Source organism: Oenanthe melanoleuca, chromosome 3 (assembly GCF_029582105.1).
Source record: "Oenanthe melanoleuca isolate GR-GAL-2019-014 chromosome 3, OMel1.0, whole genome shotgun sequence".
Classification (NCBI taxonomy): domain Eukaryota; kingdom Metazoa; phylum Chordata; class Aves; order Passeriformes; family Muscicapidae; genus Oenanthe; species Oenanthe melanoleuca.
Window position 1 is genome coordinate 74,475,431 of NC_079336.1, and position 25,202 is coordinate 74,500,632.

General features: G+C 35.3%; 1 protein-coding gene across 1 annotated transcript in view; it reads right to left on the minus strand.

Moving 5' to 3' along the window:
• TTC27 (tetratricopeptide repeat domain 27) overlaps positions 1 to 25,202 on the minus strand; it is a 112,279-nt gene that overhangs the window by 22,730 nt on the left and 64,347 nt on the right. The window contains exons 11-13 of the mRNA XM_056488111.1: positions 9,911 to 10,006; positions 7,708 to 7,830; positions 1,354 to 1,581 (exon numbers count right to left, since the gene is read on the minus strand). Coding sequence (XP_056344086.1) covers positions 1,354 to 1,581; positions 7,708 to 7,830; positions 9,911 to 10,006 — 447 coding nt within the window. The remainder of the gene's footprint in view (positions 1 to 1,353; positions 1,582 to 7,707; positions 7,831 to 9,910; positions 10,007 to 25,202) is intronic.

The following is a 25,202-nucleotide window of genomic DNA, read 5'->3' on the forward strand; positions in this document are numbered from 1 at the left end:
CTTTCCACCCACAAGATGCCCTGGAATAGGTAACAATTCATTTCTGTAGTGACAGAATACAGACAGAATTTAGAAGACAGTTAAGTCAATCTGCACTATCTAGCTGCTCAATCTGTTTGTTCGAAACAAACTGAATCTTAAAAAGAGCTTCCTAAGCAACAAGAGGAGGAAATGTTCACTTTCCTATATGGACTGGCCTATTTTTCTTGGATTTCCTTTCATTCTAAACTTCCTTTGGATAGGATACAAAATAAAAAAGCATTTCAGCAGAATATTTCTCAGTTTTGAGCCCTACAGGCTCTGAAGCCCTTTATTATCTGGAAGTCCTCTTCATTTGAATAAAATTCCTATCTGAGTAATATATATTTTGCTGGCATTTTTGGTTCTTTTCCATTCTAAAGATGTTTGTAAGTTATCTGGAGTTCATTTGAACAAGAATAGGACTCTGATTCATTAGAATAAAGTATGTCAGTGAAATACAAAAAAAGCTTCAGGAAAATGACTTGAAAGGCTGGAGGCCTTTAAGATTTTTCTAAAGCAAAAGTCCAGTTAGTCACATGGAACTTAAAACAGCGGCTTCAGCAGTGACCTTTGTGGGGCAAGAAGGAGGAATACCTTGCTTTTGCATGGACCTAGAAATGGCTATGAGGAGCACAATTTACATACATAAACAACCACAAAACTTTCTTAACTTCTTAAGACCTTCCACAGGGTGAACCTCATTGGGATGGGATCTAGTGGCTGAGAAACTTAAACAAGATTAAAAGCTGTCTGCAGAATAGCTTGCAAAGATCAGCAAGAGCAACCAGCCTCATCAAGAGAACTCTTTTCACTGTGGTTTCAGTTTTGATGCATTGTTGTAATAGAAGCTACTGTCATCACAAGTATAACACAGTGCTTCTCAGCGACTCCAGAAAAAGACAGACCAGAACACTTGAAAAACATTTCTATGAAATACAGACATCAGAGTTTGTAACTCAAAGCCAGGACAAATTCAGGCAGGGCAAAGGGATACTTTCATTAACATCTGCAGTCTTCTTGTAACTGTTTTGCTTTATACCTTGTTCATCATTTATTTGATGGTAGTTACTAATTTGCAGTGGCTTCCTCTCTTTGACATTTCTTTGAAAGAGCTCTACAGGCAAAGATTTACCTGCATGCAAAGACTGGATGCAAAAGGATGTCTTCATTTCATACTACCATTTCTACCAGTCTTCCAAGTACATGGTGAAAACTTTGCTAAGAAAAGTAATAAACTGTTATTTTGACAAAAATTGTCTTTAAAAAAAGTGTCACCATTCAAAACTGAAGACATGAAGTAAAACCAAAGCCGTATGTGCAGAGTTTCCCTACCTGCATGGGGTTGATCTGCACCGAGCGCTCAAAGCACTCCACGCACTCCTTGAACTCCCGGCTGCGGAGATGGAGGAGCCCTTTGGAGCGCTGGGCGCGGGCGCTGCGGTGCCTGGAAAGCTCCCAGGCCTTGTCGTAATACTGGTGCTCTTTAAGAACATCACCAAGCAAACAGTATAATCCTGGTGTTTCCTTCTTCTCCAACTCCCGCCTGAGTATTTCTTCCGCCTGTTAAAGAGCAAAGAGAAATCAACGCATAACAAGACTATTGATTTTCAGTTAATTACCCACCTGAGCAAATACTGCTTTAGCACCTCGCAATCATCAGCTGAAGATTAAGAAGTAGGGCTAGAGAGGAAACGGATTTTCATTCAACACAGCATCAAAGATAAAGTCTAGAAACAATCTGGTTGCAAACTGATGTTTAAAAAATACTTTAGCATAATATGGTGGCTTTTGGTTTAAAACAACAAGGAAAATTAAACTATAAAAACAAGAAGCAGCTTACTTCTTTCTTTACATCTTAGGTATGTATTCTGTCCCAAGAACAAATATCAGTCCTGGATATCAAACTACACCTAATTCACAGCACATCAGCAGCAGCATCAAGCTATCTGCAATCCTAGAAGTTTCTAATTTTTTACATGCCCTAGTAAGTACTCTTGCAACAACTCTCCTTCCCTTTAATTGCTCTTTTCTGAAAATAATGATTTCCATTCTATTATTTCTGAAGACACATCGACTTTCATACTGTCAGATGTGGAAATGCCATGTTTTTATGTGAAATGCAGAAATTGTAAATTTATCTAAATGTTTGAAATAAAATATATTCAAAATACATAAAGCTTTATGAAAAAGAAGAAACAAGCTGTGTCTTCCAGACATCTATTATGGGCTGTAACTAACTTTCAAAAGCTTTTTTTCTCAGGGCTACTATCTTTGCTCTAACAATAAAATTATTGTTTCTCTTTTAAACAAGAGATAGTCTGCTTTCTGTGGCTTTTTGAAAAGATAAATACACTGGATAGATGATCTGTTGTTCAGACTGAACTGTTACCTCAGTCCCCTGCTGCAAAAATGTAACATACATAATCCACATCAGTATAATTTTTCTCTTAGAAATGATCGACTTGAGCCATCTAAATCAAGAAAGATCCAACACAGCCTGCCACAGAATTAAAGTTTGACATTGTAACTCCAGTCATTCTTCTATCATAGCTTGTTTACCTAAAAGGAATCTGACATCATCTCTGCATCTAAATTAATACTGCTTTTCTTGTGTAAGAATTGCTTTCTTCAACATTCAGACAATCTTTAAAGAAGCAAAGTCTTTTACTCCAATCAGTAAAATTCATCAAACCTATCTGAAAATCACCTTAAAAAAAATGGCTAGTTTACCTTGTTTTGAAATATTTAATGCATAGCAACTTTAGCATCTCCTTCTTACCATTATTTTTGTAAAGTGACAGTAAAGTATACAAATATTTGAAGTGCACAGGTGTGAAGAAGGGTTTAGATTTCTAGAGAAGTCTTAAAATTAGCAAAAATAGAATCCCATTAAGAGGAAAATTGGTGGCTAAATATTAGGAAAATAACTTGATGGCAAGTGTTTTTCAGTGCCTGCGAAGCAGTTCTCTTAAAAATGAAAGAAACAATAACTTAACATTTAAAATCAGCTCAGACAAAGCACTAGAAAAATCTTGCCTAACAAGAAGACTGTACTTACAGAATCATAGAGTGGTTTAGTTTGGAAGGGAATTTGAGTATCATCTAGCCCCAGCCCCCTTGCCATGAGCAGGGACACTTTCCATGAGACCAGGTTAATCAAAGTCACATTCAGCCTGGATTCCAGGGATTTGGTCAAAGTGCAGTTTACTTTCTCTTAACTCCCTCCATTAGTTGCTATAACTTATTAATAACAGACATTAAAGAATATTTTTCTCTTCTAGAGCAGAGTGAGCTGAGTGCTTCATTTTTGCAGTAACCACATAAGACACCAAAAGATAAGGTGGGGTTTTTTTCCCATTCAGATAAAGAAACAAGATTGAAATGTTGCTGTGTAGGAAATACAAGGTGAAAAGTGCATGGCAAGCTGCTTCTTCACCACTTCCTCTGCAGGGCACTCCCAAACTCAGATTGCTATCCTGTGGCAATGCCTAGGCTAGAGAGACAACCATTCACTAATGGTATTTCACATTAAAGAGTATAAAAACATCATGTTCTGGTCTAAGCTTACAAGAATTAATTGCCAACATAAATACTTCAGCACATAGATAAAACAGAGAATTAAATAAGCAGAAGTCTGACTTTTTCTTCATCTGATTAGCTATCTGATCACTTCTTTGGCATGTTGCAGGCATTTTTATTACTTAATAAAGGCTAGTAAAAAAGATCAAACTAGAAGAAAACCCCTGAGTTATCAAAATATTTGCCTTCTAAAAAATCAGATAATACTCTAAAACTGGATTTCTCATTTTGCCTAGGATTGAGGGGGGCGGTGGCGGTGGAGGGGAAGAAAGGCTTTTTCTTTCTCCTAACTTTGTGGTAAAATGTTTCCAAAAAATCACATTTAATCTTTGCTAAGAACCCTGCTTCTGCAAAGAAAAATCCTGCCTTAATAAAAAATATTATCAAGAAACATTTTTCACACAGTGCATTAATATATGTAAAAGAAATACAGCTTCTAGAGATTTACTCTTACCATTAAATGGATACTAATTATTAATAAGTGTGTTTATAAATAACTAAAAGTTATAACTAAATCTAATAAGATTTGATATGAAAATTATAAATTAAAATATAATTAAAAAAGAAAAGAAGCTGTATAACCCTCACTGACTGAATCAGGTGCATTTATAACAACACTGTTTTTTCACAGCACAGTCTGCACCAGAGTGGATGAAATTCAATACTCACCTCAAAAGTCACTTGATTTAAACACAAGAAATATTCAGGCTCTTATTTTGCCTTCTGAACTACTATGAGTGGTATAAGAATTAAACAGGCAACAATTCACAAAAATCTCCAATCAGTAAAGAGGGGCCTAGTTTAAACAAAAGGTGAGGCCTTTTCATTACTCACTACACAGACTCCTGGACACCAAGGACAAGATTCATCCTGCAACTGGCTTCCCAACCCTAAACTTCCACTTGCCATCCCATGCATGCATTCTCATGTTTTTATTTTATATATTTCCTATGAGACCCAATTCACACTGATCTACAAGCTCTATTTCTTTACAATTTATTCCTTTGCTAGTTCAAAGTATTTCCTAAAAAGTCTTCCTTTTTCTGCTTGGCTAACAGAGAAGTAGCATGAAGGAGCAGAACAGAGAAGCATGGAAAAAGGCAGTGAGAGAAAATGAAAAAGGCTCTCTACTTTTCATTTTATCTTCCCTGTTATTTCATGCAAGACCTTGGGTGAGACATTTACTCCTTCTTAGCTTTGTAACTAACTACATAAGGAGTGCTTATCTGCCTTCTACATCTGTTACTATATACAGTGGAAACTAATCAAGTTCTTGAGTGAGCTCATGCACTTAGCAGTGTAGTGCTGCTACATATCTGGGAAGCCATATCTGACTTTAAAGGTGGGCTTCTGAGATCTTGCCATAATTGTGCTTCCTCACTCAAATGTTTTGAGGTATCTGTGTCATGCAAGACAAGAAAAATAACCCTGTAGAACGTGGTTTGCTGGGGTATGTTGGTCTAAAACCAGACTCTGTATCATGCTGTATACTCTCATGAGATGATGGAATGGAGACAGAGCTGAAAACAGGCTGTTGTAAGATGGAACACCTGATGCCAAATGGCAGATCTCACAAATCTATCAAAGGTCAGCAGCCACCATGTTACAGAGTTCTTGCAAGGGAGAAAGGCCTCACTTCAACTGGAAGAACTGAAAAGTCACATCTCTGGTCCATTCTTTCTTCTTCTTTTAGCAGAGAAATAGTACCATTTTTAGGTGGAAGAGAACTCTTACACCTTAGAGTTATCCAGTGTTAATAATACTCGAGAACTCTGAGTCCCTCTTACAGTTAAAGGGAGAGTGGCACTTTTCAACACCTACACATGAGAGATGTCTCCTTCTGCAACAAGTTTGTTAAAGGAATACAATGAGTAAAATAGTTCAGTGAGAAAGCCACAGCAGCTATCAATATACTGTGTACTCAGGTTTTATAATAGTTTTTTTCCCTTGTTTTGTGCCATTTTGCTCACTGCTTTGCACCCTATTACTCTCCTGTTGACTCATGATATAATACTAGATCCTACTACTTTTGTTCAGGTTATAAAACAAATGAATATAGAGCCATATCTGGTAACAGTAACAAACCCTAGAAAAAGTTTGCTAAATGTTAGTGACATCTTACCCTGCAAAATCTGTACTGCTACATGGCCCTGTTATAACCTAAAGAACTATGTACTTTCTAACAGCACAATGTGGAGCTTCACATGGCCTTATCTACATGCTCTGTTTCTTTACTGTCAGATAATTCCAAAATAGGAAGAAAGAAGAGATTACTTTGATGTGTAAATACTCATCACATTGGTATTGCTGATATTTAGCAGTTTTATTAGATTTTTTAGGATTTAAATTCAGGTTTTCTATAAAAAAGAATTTGTGAATGAAAAACATACAGAAGTTTATTAGATAGAGTTTGTTCTTTTGCACAGATATACGCTAAGCTCATTAGTGACTTGGATATTTAGCAGCCAACATAATGCTCCAAGATTTTTGTGCATTTCCACAAAAATAACTACCAGGTTTAAAAACATCAAAACACTTTTGGTAAATATAAGCAGTTCACACTCTGAACCCTTTAAAATAAAGAGCACAGATATTCTCTCCCCTCAGTGCACAGCTACATGTTCCTAATTTTCTGTCTTTTTTGGTCCAAAGCTAGCTTTTTTCCAGCAATACTGTTATTTCATACTTACACAGCATTTTCTGTTTTTCAAAGCACAGCACAATCCCTCATTCTGAAAGCATTTCTAAGCAGTTTCCTGTGTCAGATATCCTGTCCTATTCTCCAAGTGCCATTTTCATAACTCCCTAAGGGCAGTTTGTGAATGCAACTAGGACAGAATGCATTTCCAGGAAATGGAAAATACTGACCTCTATTTCTCCACTGTACTGAGAAGATTGTGATATTAGCATGCTATCCCCAAGGCATGCATAATGTGGCACAGAATTTGCCAGCAAGACATCTCTGTCAGTTTATAATGAACAAAATCTAAGCTTTGGTGCATGACAATTAGAAAAAAACATGCAAGTATGAGGCATTCTGCTTTTTTTCTATCAATGGAAATTATATATCACTATTCATTAAGCTTCAATTATATTAGAGCATAGTCTTTGTGCTTGTGGTATCATAAAGGCACATGTACATTCATACATTTAATACTACCATGTACCAAACAGAAGCAAAGGAAGGGAAGAAAAGAAAAAACCCTAATTTTGCCTGAAATTGAGTATTTCTGAATATTTAAATACAGTCAGAAAACACTGCTTGATAGCATAAGTTCCTGCTACAGCCTTTGCACCACAAAGAGAACACAGCTAAAGTTGCATACAAGTAGGCATTGCTTCCAGATATAATTTTCTAAAATCTTCCTACCTTTGCTCTAATAGTAAAAGCAAAATATTCAACAATAGGAAGGTTAAAATAGCCTGTTACCAGCAATTTTAAACAGTTATGTCACTGATAGGCAGTTAGGTGATGGCTTTTTATTGTCTTTGGAGTGGTAGCAGTGCTAAAGAAATGATGGAGAAGTTCAGGAAAATATCAACACAGACTTAACAAGGAAAGCCTTTTAATTTTACACCACTTCTCGTCTCAAGTGTTTGATTCTGTAATTTGAATATGTTATCATTAAGTAATTAAACACATCAAACACTGATGTTACTCTATCTAAAGTGTTTTTTAAAACTACAGCTAACAGTTTGAAATCAAGAAGATTAATATCCCTTCCAGACGAAGTTTCATGACTCTATGATGAATGACTGCTACAGCTTTTTTGAAATGCCCACGTTGCTGTCTGTCCATAGTAGTTAATTGAATTATCCTCGAATGTTTTCAAGGATCACTATCACAATCCTCTCACATGTCAAGTGGCTCCTTATTTACCAATTTCTATTCCATGTGCCTATTACTCCAAGTAATTTTTTTAGCATTCACAGGTTATGACTTATGCTCTTATGCCATGTGTCCATTTTTCCTAAGCACATTTTCCTGTGGTGACACCCCTGCAGAAGTGAGTGTCATTAGTGATTTGCCAGCTAAAGCCAGACAGTCCTTCCCCCTGCAGATGCTATTTCAAATGGGATCTTAGCCATATGAAACATTTTTCTTACCTTCCCATGTTGTCCTGCTCTTTCATAGCAGATTACTGCATCTTCCCACATTTCCAGCTCCTCAAATATTTGTAAGGCAGAGCTGGTGCATCCCAGCTCAAAGAGTAAGTTTGCAAGCTGGCGCTGGAAACATAAGAAATTCCACTTAATTGAAAGTAGCAAATAATGTCTACAATTTTAAAAGATGTTAGAGGCATTTCTGAAATCAACGAGAAGCAGACAGATAATATGGAATTATTCTCCTGAAACTTCAGGTTGGAACCTCAGTGTATATACCACAAAACCCCCACACCAACTGAATAAAAGTTGTTACGCTTTGAACAATTTAACAATATCATACAGAAACAGAAATGGACATGGCAAGAATGAACTGACAGAGATGAACTTCCAGCCCATAAATGAGGCCCACGTGGCTGGAGAACAGCTGCAGCAGGATGTTGGGAATGCCAAGTGGGAAACAGAGGCCAAAGAAGGGAATTAAAGCCCCTTCTAGCAATGTTTTGTCACAGTAATCTGCACCTGTGGAGAAACAAAGATGGAGAGAAAGGCTCTGATACAGTTCTGTTCAGTAATGTGAGAAATCTGTTTGACTGTCCCAAACAGCCATTGCTAAAGGGTGTTGGTTTTTACCCAAATCAATATTGGATTTCAGTTTAGGTTCAACTCCCGAGTTGATGTTTCCTCACTGTTCAGTCAGTCTCTTTGTTATTTCAAATTCAGCTATTATTTCAGGGCACTAATGAAAACAAATGAGTAATGTCCTCAATTGAAAAACAAACATGGCATATTTCCATGACTTTCAAAAGTTGTGTTTGGTTTTTATTTTTTAAGAGAAGATTAAAATTGCAAATAGGTTTTAACCTTCGAAGAAAGGGTAACTTATGTACTACGTGTGACAGATAGACAAATAGGTTTGCAAAATAAATTGGAGCATTCTCTGTACGGACAGCTACTTGTGCTATGATGCCCCACAGAGTTAACCTCTGCAGAGAACTAGGTGATCCTGAATGGACTCCCTGAAATTCTCTACATATGTTATGAACATATCCTTATTCGTTTGGGTTCAGTATCTGTTGCAAATCCAAGGAGTTACTAGAGGGGAACAGATAAGTAGTAAAAAAAATTAACATCTGGCTACAACTCTTTGATGTAAATATGTATTAAATTCTGAAAACCTCTTTGTTAGCTTGATATTATTCACTTAGGAAAAAAAACATTTGCCATTTTCTAAAACTAAATCTTATTAATGTTTAATTAAATTTTCTCGGTTATATTTGGTAAAATTTGTGTATGCAATGTGTCTTCTTTACTATAGAAGATTGAGTAATCTTTCATTATAAATTCCTATTTTAGCATTTCTATCTTTGGCTTAGAATTGAATTGGATTGAAAATGCTACTCTGACAACTGGAAATGAAAACCATATTTGATGGTTATATTGCAAGTGCCTGTTGAAAGGTTATGTGGAAAAACTTGAGAATGATCGGAGAAGATATGATTGGTTAAAACAACATGCACTGAGACTAGAAATAAAAAAGGAATAAAATATCATTAAAAGTAAACTGACACAAATACCTTTAGAGGTATGCAATATTTAAATTTTTCCTGAGTTTTTTTAAATACAGCATCATCAGATAAGACTTTAGTGTGTAGATTTCTGTTCTAGAAAACCAAGTTAAATAGTGTAGTTATGGGTGTAAAAAAATCCTGTCAGTACTAGTAAAAGAGGTGACTATCCTAAAAGAAAAACTTTCTCAGCTCAAGTTCTTCAGTGTACTATTGACTCTCAACCTGGCTGATTTCACCATGATTAACTTCCCAAAGTGAACTTTAAAGGACAAGGAAGATGTAAGTAACAGTAGCCTAAGTAAACTAGTAATAAAAGTTAAGACAGTGGCAAGATTTTTTTAATAGGAGATATGTTTGAAGCTTGCAAGTTTTAGAACACTTTGTACTGGAGGAAAAAGGAAAGTAAAGAATTGCACTAACAAGCAATTACTCCTGTGGATGTCAGAACAAAACATCTGAAAGCAAAGCACTGTAGAACTTGACCTCTCTCCAGAAACACCTGCTGTATGTTAGGTTATGTCTTTATTTCTACAACGTTTCAACTCAAGGTCGCACCACACTCACTTCACTTTGGAGTGATGGAACATCAAAAATAACCACCAGACTTTAAAGAATGAAATGGGATTGTTTCACACCTGTATGGTCCAACGTGGAGGCACCTGACAACAGTAGAAAATCTTCATACGTTCAGATACTGATGTATTTGTATTTTCAAACTGGTCTGCAAGTGCCTGTAAACGCAAAGTATATCCTGATTTAGTATTTACTTAGATTTAGATCAACTTCAACCCCCCACAAATTCACAGTATTCCGAATTTTAGGCATTTTTGACATAATGGAGAAATTATAATCAATTATAATCAATACCAGGAATAAGAAACAAATTTACAATCCCAAGCAAACACTTGCAGAGTTGAACTGCATCAACTATTGAAGTGACTCTGCCTAATGCATTTCAATCCTTAAGCTAGTTTCCCCCTAAGACAGAATTGATGTGCTTTTGGCATGACATTTCTTATTAAAAAGAGGAAGACAAACACATTATAGTGGACCATGGTTTTGGAAACAGTTCTAATACAGAATAAATTATTGTGATTTGGCATACAATTCAATTCAGGCTATTTTTTTTCTTTTGGTGGAGCTTTGGATTGTTGAAATATTTTCTTTTGAAGCCCTTTGAAAGAGAATGGTAACTTTCACAGAGAAAAACTGCACCACTAATTTTTTTCTCTGAAAATCCACTATGAAGTTAAAAGACATTCTAGGAGGGTACAGCCAGAAAAGTGGTTAGAAATTTTAAGAAGAGGGAGAAACTCTCCTCAAATGCCAGTCACCATTAAGTAGCAAATTTAAGGAGAGCATATAAATAAGAGAATATTAAATTACTTGTGTTCATATGGTTCACCTATCAAAGTCTCCTTAATAACTCAGTCAAAATTTACACAGGTAAAAAAAAAACTGTGCTACACAAATCATAATTTTTCAGCTTTCTGAAAATGAGTGCAAAGGTTCCCAAGCAAAAGAAAAAAAAATGGATAGGATCATTTCTTTCTCTCTCTTTCTAAGCCCAACTGTTGATACCAATACTGCAACTGACAGCTGCAAAAAAATCAATTCTGTGATTCAAACTGCTAAGCATCTTGTAATTGCTATTAATGTTAATGGGATTTACTAAGTGGATTAATTCTTTTAATAAGAAAAGAAATCACAACATGCAGCAATAATTTAGGCTCTAAATTGATGCTTAACCTCCTAATTTTAAAAGCTAATATTTCACATACTTCATCTAATTCACATTCTTTTTCACAAAATTATCTCCAGAGGCCTGTTCCCATAGATTATCCAGAAACCTATGCCAAGCAAATGGGTGAGATGTATTTGTAGTAAGGAAAATGACACACTAATAAAATTGCATTTCTTTACACAGTTTCAGGCAATCCAAAAGAGTCAGATTAAAATAAAACTTTTTAAGTAGTATTATTTTATTTTAGAACTTATTTGAATACAAACTATATAATACATTGTATTTCTATTTTAGTTCTGCTGAAATGTTCTAATGCAATGCAGAAGCACATTTTTCTATACTCTATTGTAACAAAAATTAAAGCAAAAAATTGTCCAGTTCTTTGGTTACTCATTTTATGAGACCAAACAGTGCAGTAAAATACAGCTGAAAAATTTAAAAACAATAATTGTTCTAAGCCTTAGAAAAGCAGACAACTCCTAAATATGTCCTGCAAAATAATCTTCTTGAGAACAGGAACTGAAAGGAAAGAAATGTTTTAAGTGAATCAAAATAGTCTATCTTTTTTTTTTAACTTTTTGCCTACCCCTTTTCTAATTTCTATTATTCCTAGAGAAAAACTGAAAGAAAAACATTTTTTCAGAAGAATGTATTTTATTTTAAAATGTGCCCATATCTTTTCTACATCTCACAACCAGAAAAGCCTAATGTGATGTTAACAAGTAGAATTCTCCCCCTTCCCAAAACCAATACTGTACTCTTCAGAGTTCTAACAAAAACTGAACATATAGGCAGAATTTACGAATATTATACATTCTCTAAGAAGAGTAAATGGCAATGAATTTAGAAGTCCTAAAAATCTGTGGTTAATGCACTCTTCAATACACTGAACAAGTAAGTGCTAACAGTTCTGCCTACTATTGAAGTATAGAAAACAAGTTACTCAAACTTTGAATTCGATGTTTCTGAATACTGCTTGAAGAAATAAAATGTGGGTTATATAATGGCCACAAAATGAGAACCCAAACATTACTGCACAGCTAATATCTAACAGATATTAGATCACAGAACAATAAATCAATATTCAAAAAGTGAGCACTATCAAGTGAGCAGTCTTTTTCATGAATAATCTTCAACATTAATATGCTGTAATAAGAAAAAGTATGGAAATACAGAACACTTGCAATACAGGCAAATGTAAGATTTTGTGACTTAGTTTAAATTGAGACTCAGATTCCTGCCTTGCAAGTTGTTAAACAGAAATAAAGAAGAAACCAATTAAAATTCACAATTCTAAATGAGTTCTTCCACAAGCAACATTTAAAAAGGTTAACAGTTACCCTCCCATCACGTAACACAACCTTTTCCAAGGCTTAAACTGTCATAGCAATGAGTTCTAAAGTAAAAAAACACAATACAGAGACACATTAATCCAGTCTGGAAACAACAAAACCAGACAGTTTTGATGGAATTTTATATCATGAGCAAAGACTATACTATTGCCACATGAAAGCAGGAAAAGACAGAAACTACAAGGCATTATCTCCACATCGCACTCCAATCTGCTCTGAGATTAAGTAGTACAACAGGCAGCCTGTTTGGGATAAGCATACCATGTTAATCTGAAATGATCACAGTAGAGCTTTTTATTACTTTACTTATCAACCTCTGTCTAATCACTTTTCTAATCATCTCAGCTGGTAATTATCCACTACTTGAGTACACTAAGCTTGCAAAGGACTTTTCCCACCTTGGACGTCATTTTCCTATGTTCATTCCCATTGTATATCCTTTGCTTCCATGTCCAACATATGTGTAACACCACTAAGGTCCTCATGATAAAACACCAGCTTTGATCTTCGAGCCTGACCAAATTTCCATCTTTTCATCCACTCCACATGTTTTACCACCCTTATCTTCAATGGCTGACTGAGTTGGAACTTTTTTTTTTTCCTTTTTAGCCAGACCTTATTTTTGCTTGATCTCTGGAAATACCATTACACCCTCATGGTTTCTGAGTTGTCATTTTTCCACAACATTTTGGTGATTGATTTCTCAACCTACTTACAGTGCAGTTTTTAAATGTTCATCCAACTGGTCTGAAATCCTCCCTCAAAGATTTGTTCCTTTTGTTAAAATAAAACCTTCAGATAGCTTTTTGCATCTAAGGTAAATAAATGGCAAACTTCCACATGCTTCATTCTATTTTTAACCACTTTATTCCAGATGAAATAGTTTACTTGCTTTAAAAAATGCCCCTTACTATGTAATACTAACTACATGCAAACACTTTTTCCCATCCATTTCACCTGAAGGATGTTGTGATCCAGGCTTATTCAGGGAAAAAATCCCCCTGCAACCAAACAAAAAAGCCTCAAATTCCTATCCTTTGAAAAGAGCAGGATATTTAATACTTGTCCAAAAATTATTGGAAACAGCATAACACCTTGCTTGTGCAGCAACAACTTAATTCCATCTGGAACTCCCACCTCAAAAACACTGAAGATAGAACTACTCATAACTGAATTTAACATTGCTGGCCCAAATAAAACATCTCTGCTTTATCCATGCAATTTCATCTCACTTCTTCCCAAGTCTTCATATCAGCAACACAGTGTGACTGCACCACTTTTTCCTTTACCTATCTTTTCCAACAAGAGCATTTTCCAGTTTTGTTTCAGTTACAACTGTTCCACCAGATTTCCTTCATCTGTTCAACAGCTTGCTTCACAGCCAGTGTTAATCATCATAACTTGTTTGTTTTCCTGTCTTGTCCTACTGCTAACCAGGCATCCAGCTGTTTTCCACCAACCACACCCTATTTAAAAATGCTAGTCTTTACCATGTTAGTACCTGATCATTTGCTATGCACTTACCAGTAATGCCATCTCCACCCTTCTTACATTTCCTCCTACCCTTTGATTTATCCTGGTACCCCTGATATTCCTCTTTATTTGATTTTATAGGCAGGAAGATTAGATAATGTTTTGCTAGACTTCTGCTTCTCAGTCTAGAAATCTTGTCAGGCTGCCAGAATCAATCCCTAGGTAATACTTGTAGGACTCCAGCGGGGATGGTCAACCCAGGAAGTCTTCTCTACATAAATGCTCACAGCAGCCATAAATTGCCTATGTTTATCCATCATCTAATCCCAGCTGACATGGTGACTGTGGCATTATCTTGTCCTGCTTTTACTCCTCTCTAGCATCTCTAAGCTGTCCTTCTCACATGCTTTTACCATATTTGACATGAATTTAGCTTGGTTGGATGAATGAGAAACTGCCTTTCAGTCTTTTCTAACACAGAAACTCCAGACACACTTTTCATGAAATTCTTGTAATTCTAGGATTCTTTTTCTCCAATTTCTCCCAAGCCTGAAGACTCCTTCTGAAAAATTCCACAAATAACCCTGACCTTTCCATGCTTTGCCTAGATAACCACTTAAAATTTTCCTTGTGCTTCTTCCATTTCTGTACATTACCTCTGGATGATCTATGAGCAGCAAGTTGGTGTGACCACCCTACTGCTCTTGTACTCCAGCTATTCCTTTAGCTACTTACACAACCTATATACTAGTTAAAGTACCAAAGTATGGACACCAGCTGTGGGACTGTCTGGTGGGTCATGGCTTCATGTCAGGCACACAAGTGCCTGACAGCACCATGACACAGTTGGAATTGTTCAGCTGCTTGGAAGAAAGGTGTCTGAAGACAAATGGGGCAAGAGGTAAAAATAGATCTGTAGGGAAAACAAACCTGCTATCTCATCCATACTATGGTTCCTAAGAACTTAGCAGGTGTATAGCTCAAACTGAACTAACTGAACGGAGCTCACAGTTGTTATTTACTCAAAAAAGAAGTAGGAAAGCTAAAAATAGTAAAAATAACAGCAGCGATGTATAACTCTGGTTGTGGAATTACACAGTTCTTATTTTATTCATAAGTTTACTTCAAAAATTATGAATGAATAGGAAAATTTATCATCAAAAAGCTCTTTTGATTTCCTGCACAGAAGTTGATCTCACAGCTGCTACTGCATTTATGAAACAAAAAGTAGGTGTTTTTTAAGCTTATGGAACATTCAGATCTTGTGGATCCTGTAATATGTACAGACTTTTGTAAAACTTCCAGGGACTCACTGATAAATTAATTCAAACTTTCATACAATTTAAGAGTAAACTAAAGACAATTATTTTTAAATGCTTTAAAATATTTATTTTTGGAGGCAGTGATATCAAGATACTTGTTTAACAGAAAACATACAGAATTCTTGACATTTCAAAACATCCATTGGTGTTATTTTTTGTGTTGCTTCTTGCCAAGTTACATTTTCTAACAATAGTCTGAAAAATGCTGTAGAAGAAAGAACTACAAGTTAATCTGGGATGTTTTACAACAATACCTGTGGCAGCCTTGTTCCACAATAGTGCACACTATAATATATAAACACAGAAAATTACTAACAAAACCTCCATTCTCCCTGAAGAACACATATACAATGTGTCTAAAATTGAGAAACTGCATACATATCAGATAACAGGTAACAGAGATAATTAAATAAGGAGAATAATCAGAATCTTTTGTATTTTTTTTTCCTCTGCATTAGGTATTCCAAGCTTTTCTAGTACAGTAACTATTTTAGTACCTTGTGGATATGTAATTAGATATTGAGTTACACTCGTTTGATAATCTTGCTTTAAAAAAGCTTAAACCCCATATTTACATTTCAAACAACACATTTATTTCAACAGCTCTCTGTCAACCCAAGAGATCCTGTAACCAAGACCACCAGGATAAACGGAGACATATGCAGACTTCTACAATCCAATGGTCAAACTTAAACTAGCAGTGAAGCAATGTCAGAAATTATGAAACTACTAAAAGTTTTCATATAACAATTCAGTAAAGTTTTGCTTAATGGGAGAGAGTAATTTCTGCTCTAGTCCAAACTTCATGACAGAGATTATGATGAAACAGTGATTATTTTATTGGTTGCCAACTTTATGACTAGAGAAACAGATACAAAACCAGTTCATTGGGTCATATCACATTCAACCATTATTCAAAAAAGCATTTTGACAGTTCAGACAGAACTTCATTGCTTGGAAACTAAAATGACTTAAAAGAAATAATGAGCTATCCTTTTAAAAGATAACAGATTATATTTTTCTGTTAAACAATGAAATGATCTCTGAATAGTTAAGAACTAAGGCGTCAAAACAGCAAAAACCATTAAGCAAGGATGCATTTCAACATCAAGAATAAATCTCCCACCCATTTATCTAATTTTCAAAGTAGAATTATGACATTAAATACTCAAGGAAAATTTATTATAGCGATCACTATTATAAATTGTGATTTGTAATTCATGGAAGCTTAAACAGACCATTTCTTACACTGTGCAAAGATGCCAAGTTGAAAACTGCTACTTACTGGAGATTTTACATTATTCACATTCTCAGGAGGATAAAAATGTTCTGTGAGAACTCTGCAGAATGAAATGCTTAAAAGCACAAAAATATTCCCTCTTCCTTACACCTCATTAAAATAAAAGTCTTAGTTTCATTAAAATCTTACAGCCTTGAAGACTTGTGGTTTTGCTCATTTTGCAAATTCACCCTCTCAGTCATTTTTCCAATCAAATTATCTCTTGTTAGGATTGACCACAACTGATGTGTTTATTTAAACCAACGAGAGGACTGTGTATCACACTGCTCCCTAGGAACTAACAACTGTTTAAAATTTATGAAAACTAAATTTACCGTGTTGTATAGCACTGACTGCCTACTTTGCACTGCAAATGAAAGGGTACAGGGTGTCTGGAACACAGGAACTGCAAAGATTTCAGGATGCTTCACAGAGAAAAACTACTAACACAGTAATGAAACTTGAAACAAAATTAACTGAAACATTCAAGTAGAAGACTTTAGGATTCAAGTTTTCAAACCTAAGTCTGTTTGCATTGAAAGCAATGTTTTACCTACTTTGCTCAATGCTTTGGTAAAAATGTCTTGATAGTATGTAGTCGATCCAATGACAGCAAACACAATGCTCACTGACCCAGGTTATTCCTGGGTCCACAAGTGGAAAATGGTCCCAGTTTCTAGCAGCTTTACACACAGAAGAAAAAATGCTGATTTCCTCTAACTGAAATGAAAACAAAAATTTTCTATGCATATTCCCTCAAATTAGGGTAATCCCCTTTTAAATAGCAGACTAATCCCCAACTAATACTTTAATTATTTTTCCCCCCCACCATAAAAGAGATTTCTCCATTGAGTTTATCTGTAAAAACAGGAGGTCTTCTGATACTGGATTCAGCACTATCCACCCCACGGCAATATTCCAGTAGCTCGTTTTGATGGATTCTTCAGTTAAGATGCTCCAGCTCTCAATGCTGTATGTACAAATAGCATCGAGCATGCAATGGATTCTCCTCTGCTATCTCCTTTTTCCTCCTCCCCACTAAACAGCTAAAGAAACTCCTTGGCACCAAAAATGCCTCACCAAATACTTAAAAGCTTCAAGTTTCTAGGTTGAGGGGACTGCTAGTAGAGGCTTTTTCAGGACAGCCTCTCTGTGGCATCTACACACAGGGTTGATTTCACTGTCAGCACTTGACTTGAACCTGAGAACAATACAGTATTCCCTCCAAGACAGATTACAACTAGAGAATTTCCTATCATGGTTCAAGTTTGGTGCATATAAAGTCGTTATTCCCTTTAAAAGCATAAGCAAATATATATTCTTTTTTGAACAAAGGTTGAGTCAATTTTGCGGCAAAGGAAGAACTTGCTTGTAGCCTTTATTAAAGATCTGACTGTTCTTGCACCAGAAACCTCTGTTTTGCTGCAATCTTTCCTCCCCAGCCCCATCAGGCACTAAAATAAATTGTTATAAGAAAGTTACATCAAACATTGTCTTTTGTAATACATATATATAACAGATATATTCTTTGAGAGATGCAGTTCTTCCTCAGAAAAGCCAAGGATGGAAGGGGATAGTCAAGTTAAACCCTTTAATATTTTTTCTCTGCAGTATATAATTGTTACTTGGGTTTAGTCAAACTTTCATAACTGTGACCCATGTGATCTATCCTATATTCCAACTGGAACACCCTGCTCACAAAGAATAATCTGTCAGAAATTTCCTATACTTTTCTATTGCTGGTAGACTTGAGTTTGCCTTCCATATAGGAGATACTTGCATTTTGCTGATAGTAAATAGTGCAATAATGTAAATACACACAAGCAATTAAAAAAAAAGTCAAAGTATCTGTAAATAGCAAAAAAAAAGCCTCACTCAAGCTTTAATTTAAAGCATAAGTAAACATCCTAGAAATAAATATTCAAAATAAACATTTATATATGGCAAAAAAAATTTAGAACTTAGGAATTTGATGGTCATTTTTGAAACAACAAATACTTCAAATAAAAAAATAATTTCAGAGAAAAAGTTTTTAAGACCTTGTTACTAATTGCAAGCATCCAAACATCTACAGCTTCCTACCTATGGCAGAGACTGAATGATATTCTGTCACACAAATAGAAATATCATAGCAAAAAACAGCACAAAACAAAACACTGTGAACTCATGTAACTGTTTTGGTGCAGTCGAACCAAACATAATTCTTTCCTGTTACTAAGATACCTGGAAAAAGGGAAGACAATCATGTCTAGTCTTATCTAGTGACCCATAACCTGAAATCATAGAAATTCTGCTGTTTTAATTGCCAGAAGCTCTTTTTTCAGTAATAGAAATATTCAATTTATCATGTTTTTTTTTCACCCATTAACTCTTTTGCTGTTATCTGTTTTTCAACGATTTTCTTTCATTTGAAAACTTTGAGAACATCTTTACTTATTTGGGGAAGGGGACAGGAGTATAAAGTTCAGTCTCTTTTGTCCAGAATCCAGCCAGAAGGTCTCAGATAACATCTTGGGACACCCATTGTTTTCCCTTCTCACAAGAAATAAAAGTAGTTTTTCCTAAGAATAGCTGCCCTATACAACGAAACCTTGACGGATACCCAGTAGTTTCTGTTGAAAAATTACTTGGCAGGAAATAAACATTCTTCCAGTAGCTGAGCCTGACCCAGCAACCATACAGTGTATGATGGTAAGTACATTAGAAATATGACACACGGGCAAAGCGTTTAAACTTTAGCTATCCCAAAAGAAAGCAGTCACATGTAAAGAAATCTGTTTTCAATATATGTATTTTCTTGAAAGACATCCAATCCAGCTCTTCACTTGTTCCTGGAAAGCTCTCTACACATCAGGGAAAAAAAAAACAAACCCCCTATCATTCTGTTAGTGATTGATCTACTCACCAAAGAGGAAAAATAAACTTCTTCAGTAACAACTGGTTTGAAATCAGTTCAATTTTCAGTGAAAATGAAAACACTAAATGCATTAAATATTCCATGCCTGATTGTATGACATATTCAAATAGAAGTGTATCAAGCTCCCCTGAAGCTCTTTACTAAAGGAGGAATCCACAAAAACACAGCTCTTTCCACAACTATACAGCCTGCTTGGCACACAACTGACCAAAACAACCAGACCAAAGGAAAAATTTTTCAGTCAGCTGGACAAAGTTTTATGGTCTGTGCTGGTCACTCACACCGAACTGGTTGATGGACAGAGGCAAGGCAACAAAGAATCTTCTGCTACTTCACAGAAGAGCAACTGGACTAACAACACTAAAAACCTTGCCCAACAAAACCATGGACTACAGAAACAAAGGGACAGCCAGGATAACGCACATCCTTTACTTCACAGTCTTCAATTGCTTAACTGAGGACCATCAACTGCAAGTGGTACCACTCTTGCACTGGAGGCAATTTTCTTGCAGATCTGCAGGAAAGGGTCATGATTCTGCCAAAGGAACTTTGGCACTTTGCTTTCCAGCTAACTCTGTTTTACTTGAGATACTCTAGCCTGAGCCAAAGGGAGAGTACTAAAGGACAAATTAACTCTTCCACCAGCAGCTGCCACCACCTACTTTCTGCTACCATTTTTCTTTCCAGGGGAGATAACATAAGCCCAGGAGTCTGCTGGGCTTCTGGCCATTCATTCAACCCTCAGCCTGCACCATTAATGGAGAGCCAGAGGGAAGAAGTAGATTTCAGACCAGAGAAAAGGACAAGGTAGAGCTTGGGAGCTCCTGAAATAGTTAAAGATCACACTATAATTTGGCATTTTTGACCTTGTAAGTGTCTGAACCTGCAACATGATTAATGACCTCGGTTTACATGCATTTCACACAGGGGAAAACTGAAAGCAGAAGTGTTCTGTGGTAGAATAATTTACTATATGCTTCTATTTCTAGGCAACTTCAGTGTTTTCAGAGATCTGTATCTGGAAAAATGGGCAGGTATAACACAGGAATGTGCGTAACAGCTACAAACAATAATATTTATACCATTTAAAAATCTAGTTCTGGCATGGAAGGTCATATTGTTTACAAAAACATCTCCACATTTGTCAAAATGCCTAAGTATTATCACAAAACCACAGTGCTATCATTTACAATATTCAGTCAGAAAGCAATACTGTGAAAATACTGGGTAACTGCAAAAATAAATGGAAATACTGAATATAATCATTATCATACCATACTCAAAGGGAAGCTGGACACCAGACTGGGCCCCCCCAGGGAAGTGGTCTCAGCACCAGCCTGGCAGAGTTCAAGGAGCATTTGGAAATGCTCTCAGGCACATGGTGTGACTTTTGGGGATGGTCCTGTGCAGGGCCAGGACTTTCCAACTCAGTATATTCCATGATTCTGAAACTCTCCATACACCAGTCCCAGTGATTATTTGAATCAATGGTCCTAAAATCAGTTTGGAAAGTTCGGAATTCAAATATATTCCTCAATTCATAACTAAAACTGTAAAAGGAACCAAATCAGTTGAATTAGGCCAGAAAAATCAGTTCTCCGGTTAGAAGCTACATCCAGCACACACTATTGCAAAATTTGTCTCTAGTATAATAGTTTCCAATCAATTGATTCTTTACATACTAAATTCTCCAAATTTTCTATCTCCAAACACTTAGAAACCACAGCAGTCACCATATTAAACAGGGTTTTTTAACAACCAAATCCTCCTCGGCATGATGGAAATTTCTTTCAGTAGAAATATCTATCATAAAAAGCAGTGCTCACTCTCCACTACTCCATCACAGTTACAAACTAATTTAAACGCACAAACATTTTCATTTCACATGAAACTAGTTCTTAGTTGCATTTACTAGTTCTCTAGTAAATGGTACAATCATTTAATCTAAAACTAGAAAAATAACATTTCCCCTTGTTAATTACACAATAGTCTATTGTTTTCTATTTTATCTTTTCCTCAAGCATTATTTTCCATCCCTATTTCTGCACTTATCTCATAGGGACTTGCCACCAGTTTAATGGCCTTTTTTACAAATCCCTTCATCCCACTTCCTGTGAATTCATATTCTCTAGGTCAAAGATGACAAATCTCTACATCTTATACTTCAAAGTTTTGCTGCAGAAAACTGATCTGCTGAAATCTTACTCTTAATAGTGTACGAGAAACGTAATTTCCAAAGAATTCTCTGTGATTCTCCTTCGTGTTGACCTGCATAATAAAAGTAAAATACTTCCAATGTACTGGCCTGAAACTCTACTCCTATTTGGCTCTTCAAACACTTTCTTGCCCCTTAACACCTGAGAGTAATTATTTTCTGGTTTTATCAGATTTCTCACTGAAAATCTCCTTCAGCATTGGCTGATAATTGCAATGAATATATTGGCTTCCCTTAAAATCACAGCTTATATGCTTACCTGAGGAAGTTCGTTTGTTTGGTTTTTTTTTATCAGGAGGAAAGAACAGCCTTACTGACAGATCATTCAGTCTTTCTTTACTGAGTGAATATATATGCCAAGACCAAGGACCAGTAGTTATTGGGACTTACTAAGCTGCTTTGACTTATAACCTACTACAACTTTTGCAAATATTAGAGAACCGGTATTTCCATATTAACTTACCTTTAATACTTTTAAAACTAAAAGCAGTCTTCAGTCTCATTTCCTGCAATGCGTAAAGCAGCACTAAAATACCTTCTAATGAAAGAATTTTTCAGAACAATGCTGGATCACTTTCGAAATATTAAAAGACACACAGAGACAAGCACTTCTATCAATAACATTTGTCTCATTGTTATCGTGTTATTTCCCAGCATTTGTTTCATTTAATTTCATTAAAGAAGAATGCACTAAATACTATATGTATAACTCTGAATTAAAGATTGAATCCATTCTCTGTTTTTCAGTACAGTTCACCATGGTCCTGGAACTTCTGGAACTACAATAGCCAATGCACTCAGTGTCTTTTCACTGTATTGAAAAACTTATGCATTTGGAGGGCTTTGCAAAACAAGATTGTGGAGAGAAAGCAGTGAGAACAAAGAGAACTGCTTTAATTTATTTAACTGATTTAAGTTCTTCCCTGTAATAAGCTGATTACCATCACTGAATTATAACTGCAAAACTATCATAAATAATGAGGGCATTTTATACCTTCACTGCATGTATTTTTATTGTTCTAGAAAATGATTAAAAACTGGAAAAAAATGCAAAATACACTCTGTCTTGATTTGGTTTTAAAAAGCCATTTCATGCAATAGCTTCCATATTTTTTATAGACTCCTACCCTAATGAAATAAACATACAGATCTGTGTAATTGAAGATGAAGAATGTCTGATCCAGTGAGAACTATCACAAACTTATGCATTTTGAATTAATAAACTTCCACAGTATTTTGGTCACCAAATAATTTTACTGGGGTTTTGTTTGTTTCTTTTATCTGGGCTTTGTTGGTTTGTTTTTTTAAATTTTTTTAATCTTATCTTCCTTTAAAAGATGAATTTTCAACAGCAATGAGAATCAGACTGTCCTTCAATGAAACACAGCCTTATTGCTATCTTTTTAAGACAACTCTAGCACAGAAATCCTGTTTGGTTTTTTAAATTTAAATGTTGGAGTATGATGAATAGCATTTCTTGTGTCCTAAATTAAGAAGTTAACTTGCTCTATTTTAAGACTTTTTTCAGATGGAAATGGAAGTGTGATTAGCAAATAAAGCAAATATACCTTATGATCCAAATTAAACAAAATTACAGGCCTTGTAACAAAAAAAAACAACTATCAAAATGAGTTTTGCATTTACAGTTTTTCTCTTTTCTTATAGATATCTTAGAAATCCATGGGTACTGATTAGACATTAATATATATTAGGGTTTTAGTCCTAATTTTCTAAGGCAAACACAAAAACATGCCTTTTTGTCCTGTCAGCTTCCAAGGAGCTTCTCAATTCTGAATATTTTAGGTCTTAAGCTATGAGAGAAAAAAACCTTTACACCTGCCTGGCAACTACTGAAGGCTAGTTTGCCCTTTCAACACACTCTCAATTCCAGGTATTTCATTAATGATTTTTACCAGATCATACATACTATTATCCTTTAACATCAGTATAAAAGCATGTCCTGCTGGTATATTAGTTGAGAATACTAATTATAAGTGCAATTTAAAACATTTCATAATGAAATACATAAGTATTTGAAGTATCAATTGAAGTATTAGCTTTTCTTACCCTAGTTATTACCATGTTATCACTTGGACTTTAAACTTTGTTGTTCTACAGGTAGTGCCTGTATCATCAATAGAGATACTGAATGTATAAAGACACTAACATTTAAGTATTCAACATTTAATGATTCAGTTACTAAAATTACCAATTTTAAACAATTATTCTACACTTCTTAGTCTACAAGAAAAAAAATCATTTATCACTTCTTGTTAATCTTTTTTCCAAAAGTGAGCATTTAGAAAAATTACACTTGCTCAACTATCTCAAGTAGACCTTTTATCTAAGAGAGTTTTTCAGTCTAATTCTTTGGCATACCAGTTAAAACAGCTTAACTTTTCTATTTTATATGGAAAGCTACTGCCTATACAACATTTCCTGATAATTTTTCATTATGATATTCTGGTAATTGATTCTTTCCTGCCCATTACTACTTTGTCACCAGGCAAACAAATTCATTCTTCACTTTAACTTGTTCCTTAAGTACCTTATACATATTTAAGCAATCTCAACATCTGAAGTTATTAATCTCACAATTACTTTGAATTTTAAAATTATTGAGGAAGAGACTAGCTCTTGAACAAAATGTACCCATTTCTCCTATACAGTCACTTTAATGGCAGGAAAGAGAGAAGGCCAAAAATTTGTAAGGCATCTAAGCAGAAGAACTTCAGGGACTGGATGACCAATAGTACTTAGTTTTTTGTTTAACTCAAGGTGTACTTCTAAGATGGAAGATGATATTGACAGTTTTAAGGAAGTATGCTGGGGCAGGAGTTGACTAGCATGTTGGAACTGTGCATATTGGTATTTTTTCTAAAGCGAGTCACATAGTAGATTCTTAATGTGCATGTTTTGGTTCATTAAATCAGGTCCTGCTGATGTGTGTTTCACTTTGAAAACAATACTAGCTGACTAAGAAAAAACATTCACTTCGGTTGTTCACAGTCATTTTACTAAAAAAAGCTTCCATTTCTTTATAATAGGACTCTTGCAGTGGGTGGGGAAGAAAAGCACATAAGAGGAAATGAGTCGACAACCCCAAATGAAATACAATGCATTTTGATATCAAAATTAGCACAAAAGAGGTCAAGGTCATGAGTAGAAGATAACTGGATCCATGACCATCTGACGTAAGATTTCCTTTTTGTTTGAAACACAGAGCCAAGCAGCGTACCAGGCAATTTAGAGCATCTAGATGCAACTGCCCTTTGCAACGTTTTGTTGTAGTCAAACACTACCACCTAAAGAATCATGGCAAAACATGAGGTTTTGTGCTGCAGCACAGCAGCGTTATTGACTTTCAAAATGATGAGCCTACTGTTATTTCTGGACAAATATTGAACCGAAGGTTACTGAGTGTAAAAGCTTAGAATATGGGTTTCAATCCTTCACTTTCAGAACAAAATCTTCAGACAAGTACTAGGTGTATTTTATCTTCTTTATGCCATTTACACTTATTTTTTATATATCTTACATGAAATATAATTTTATAGTTATTGCATTATCCTGATCAAGCAAGCGTACTTTCTTGAATGCTGTTGTGGTTACACTGCTTTTAGAG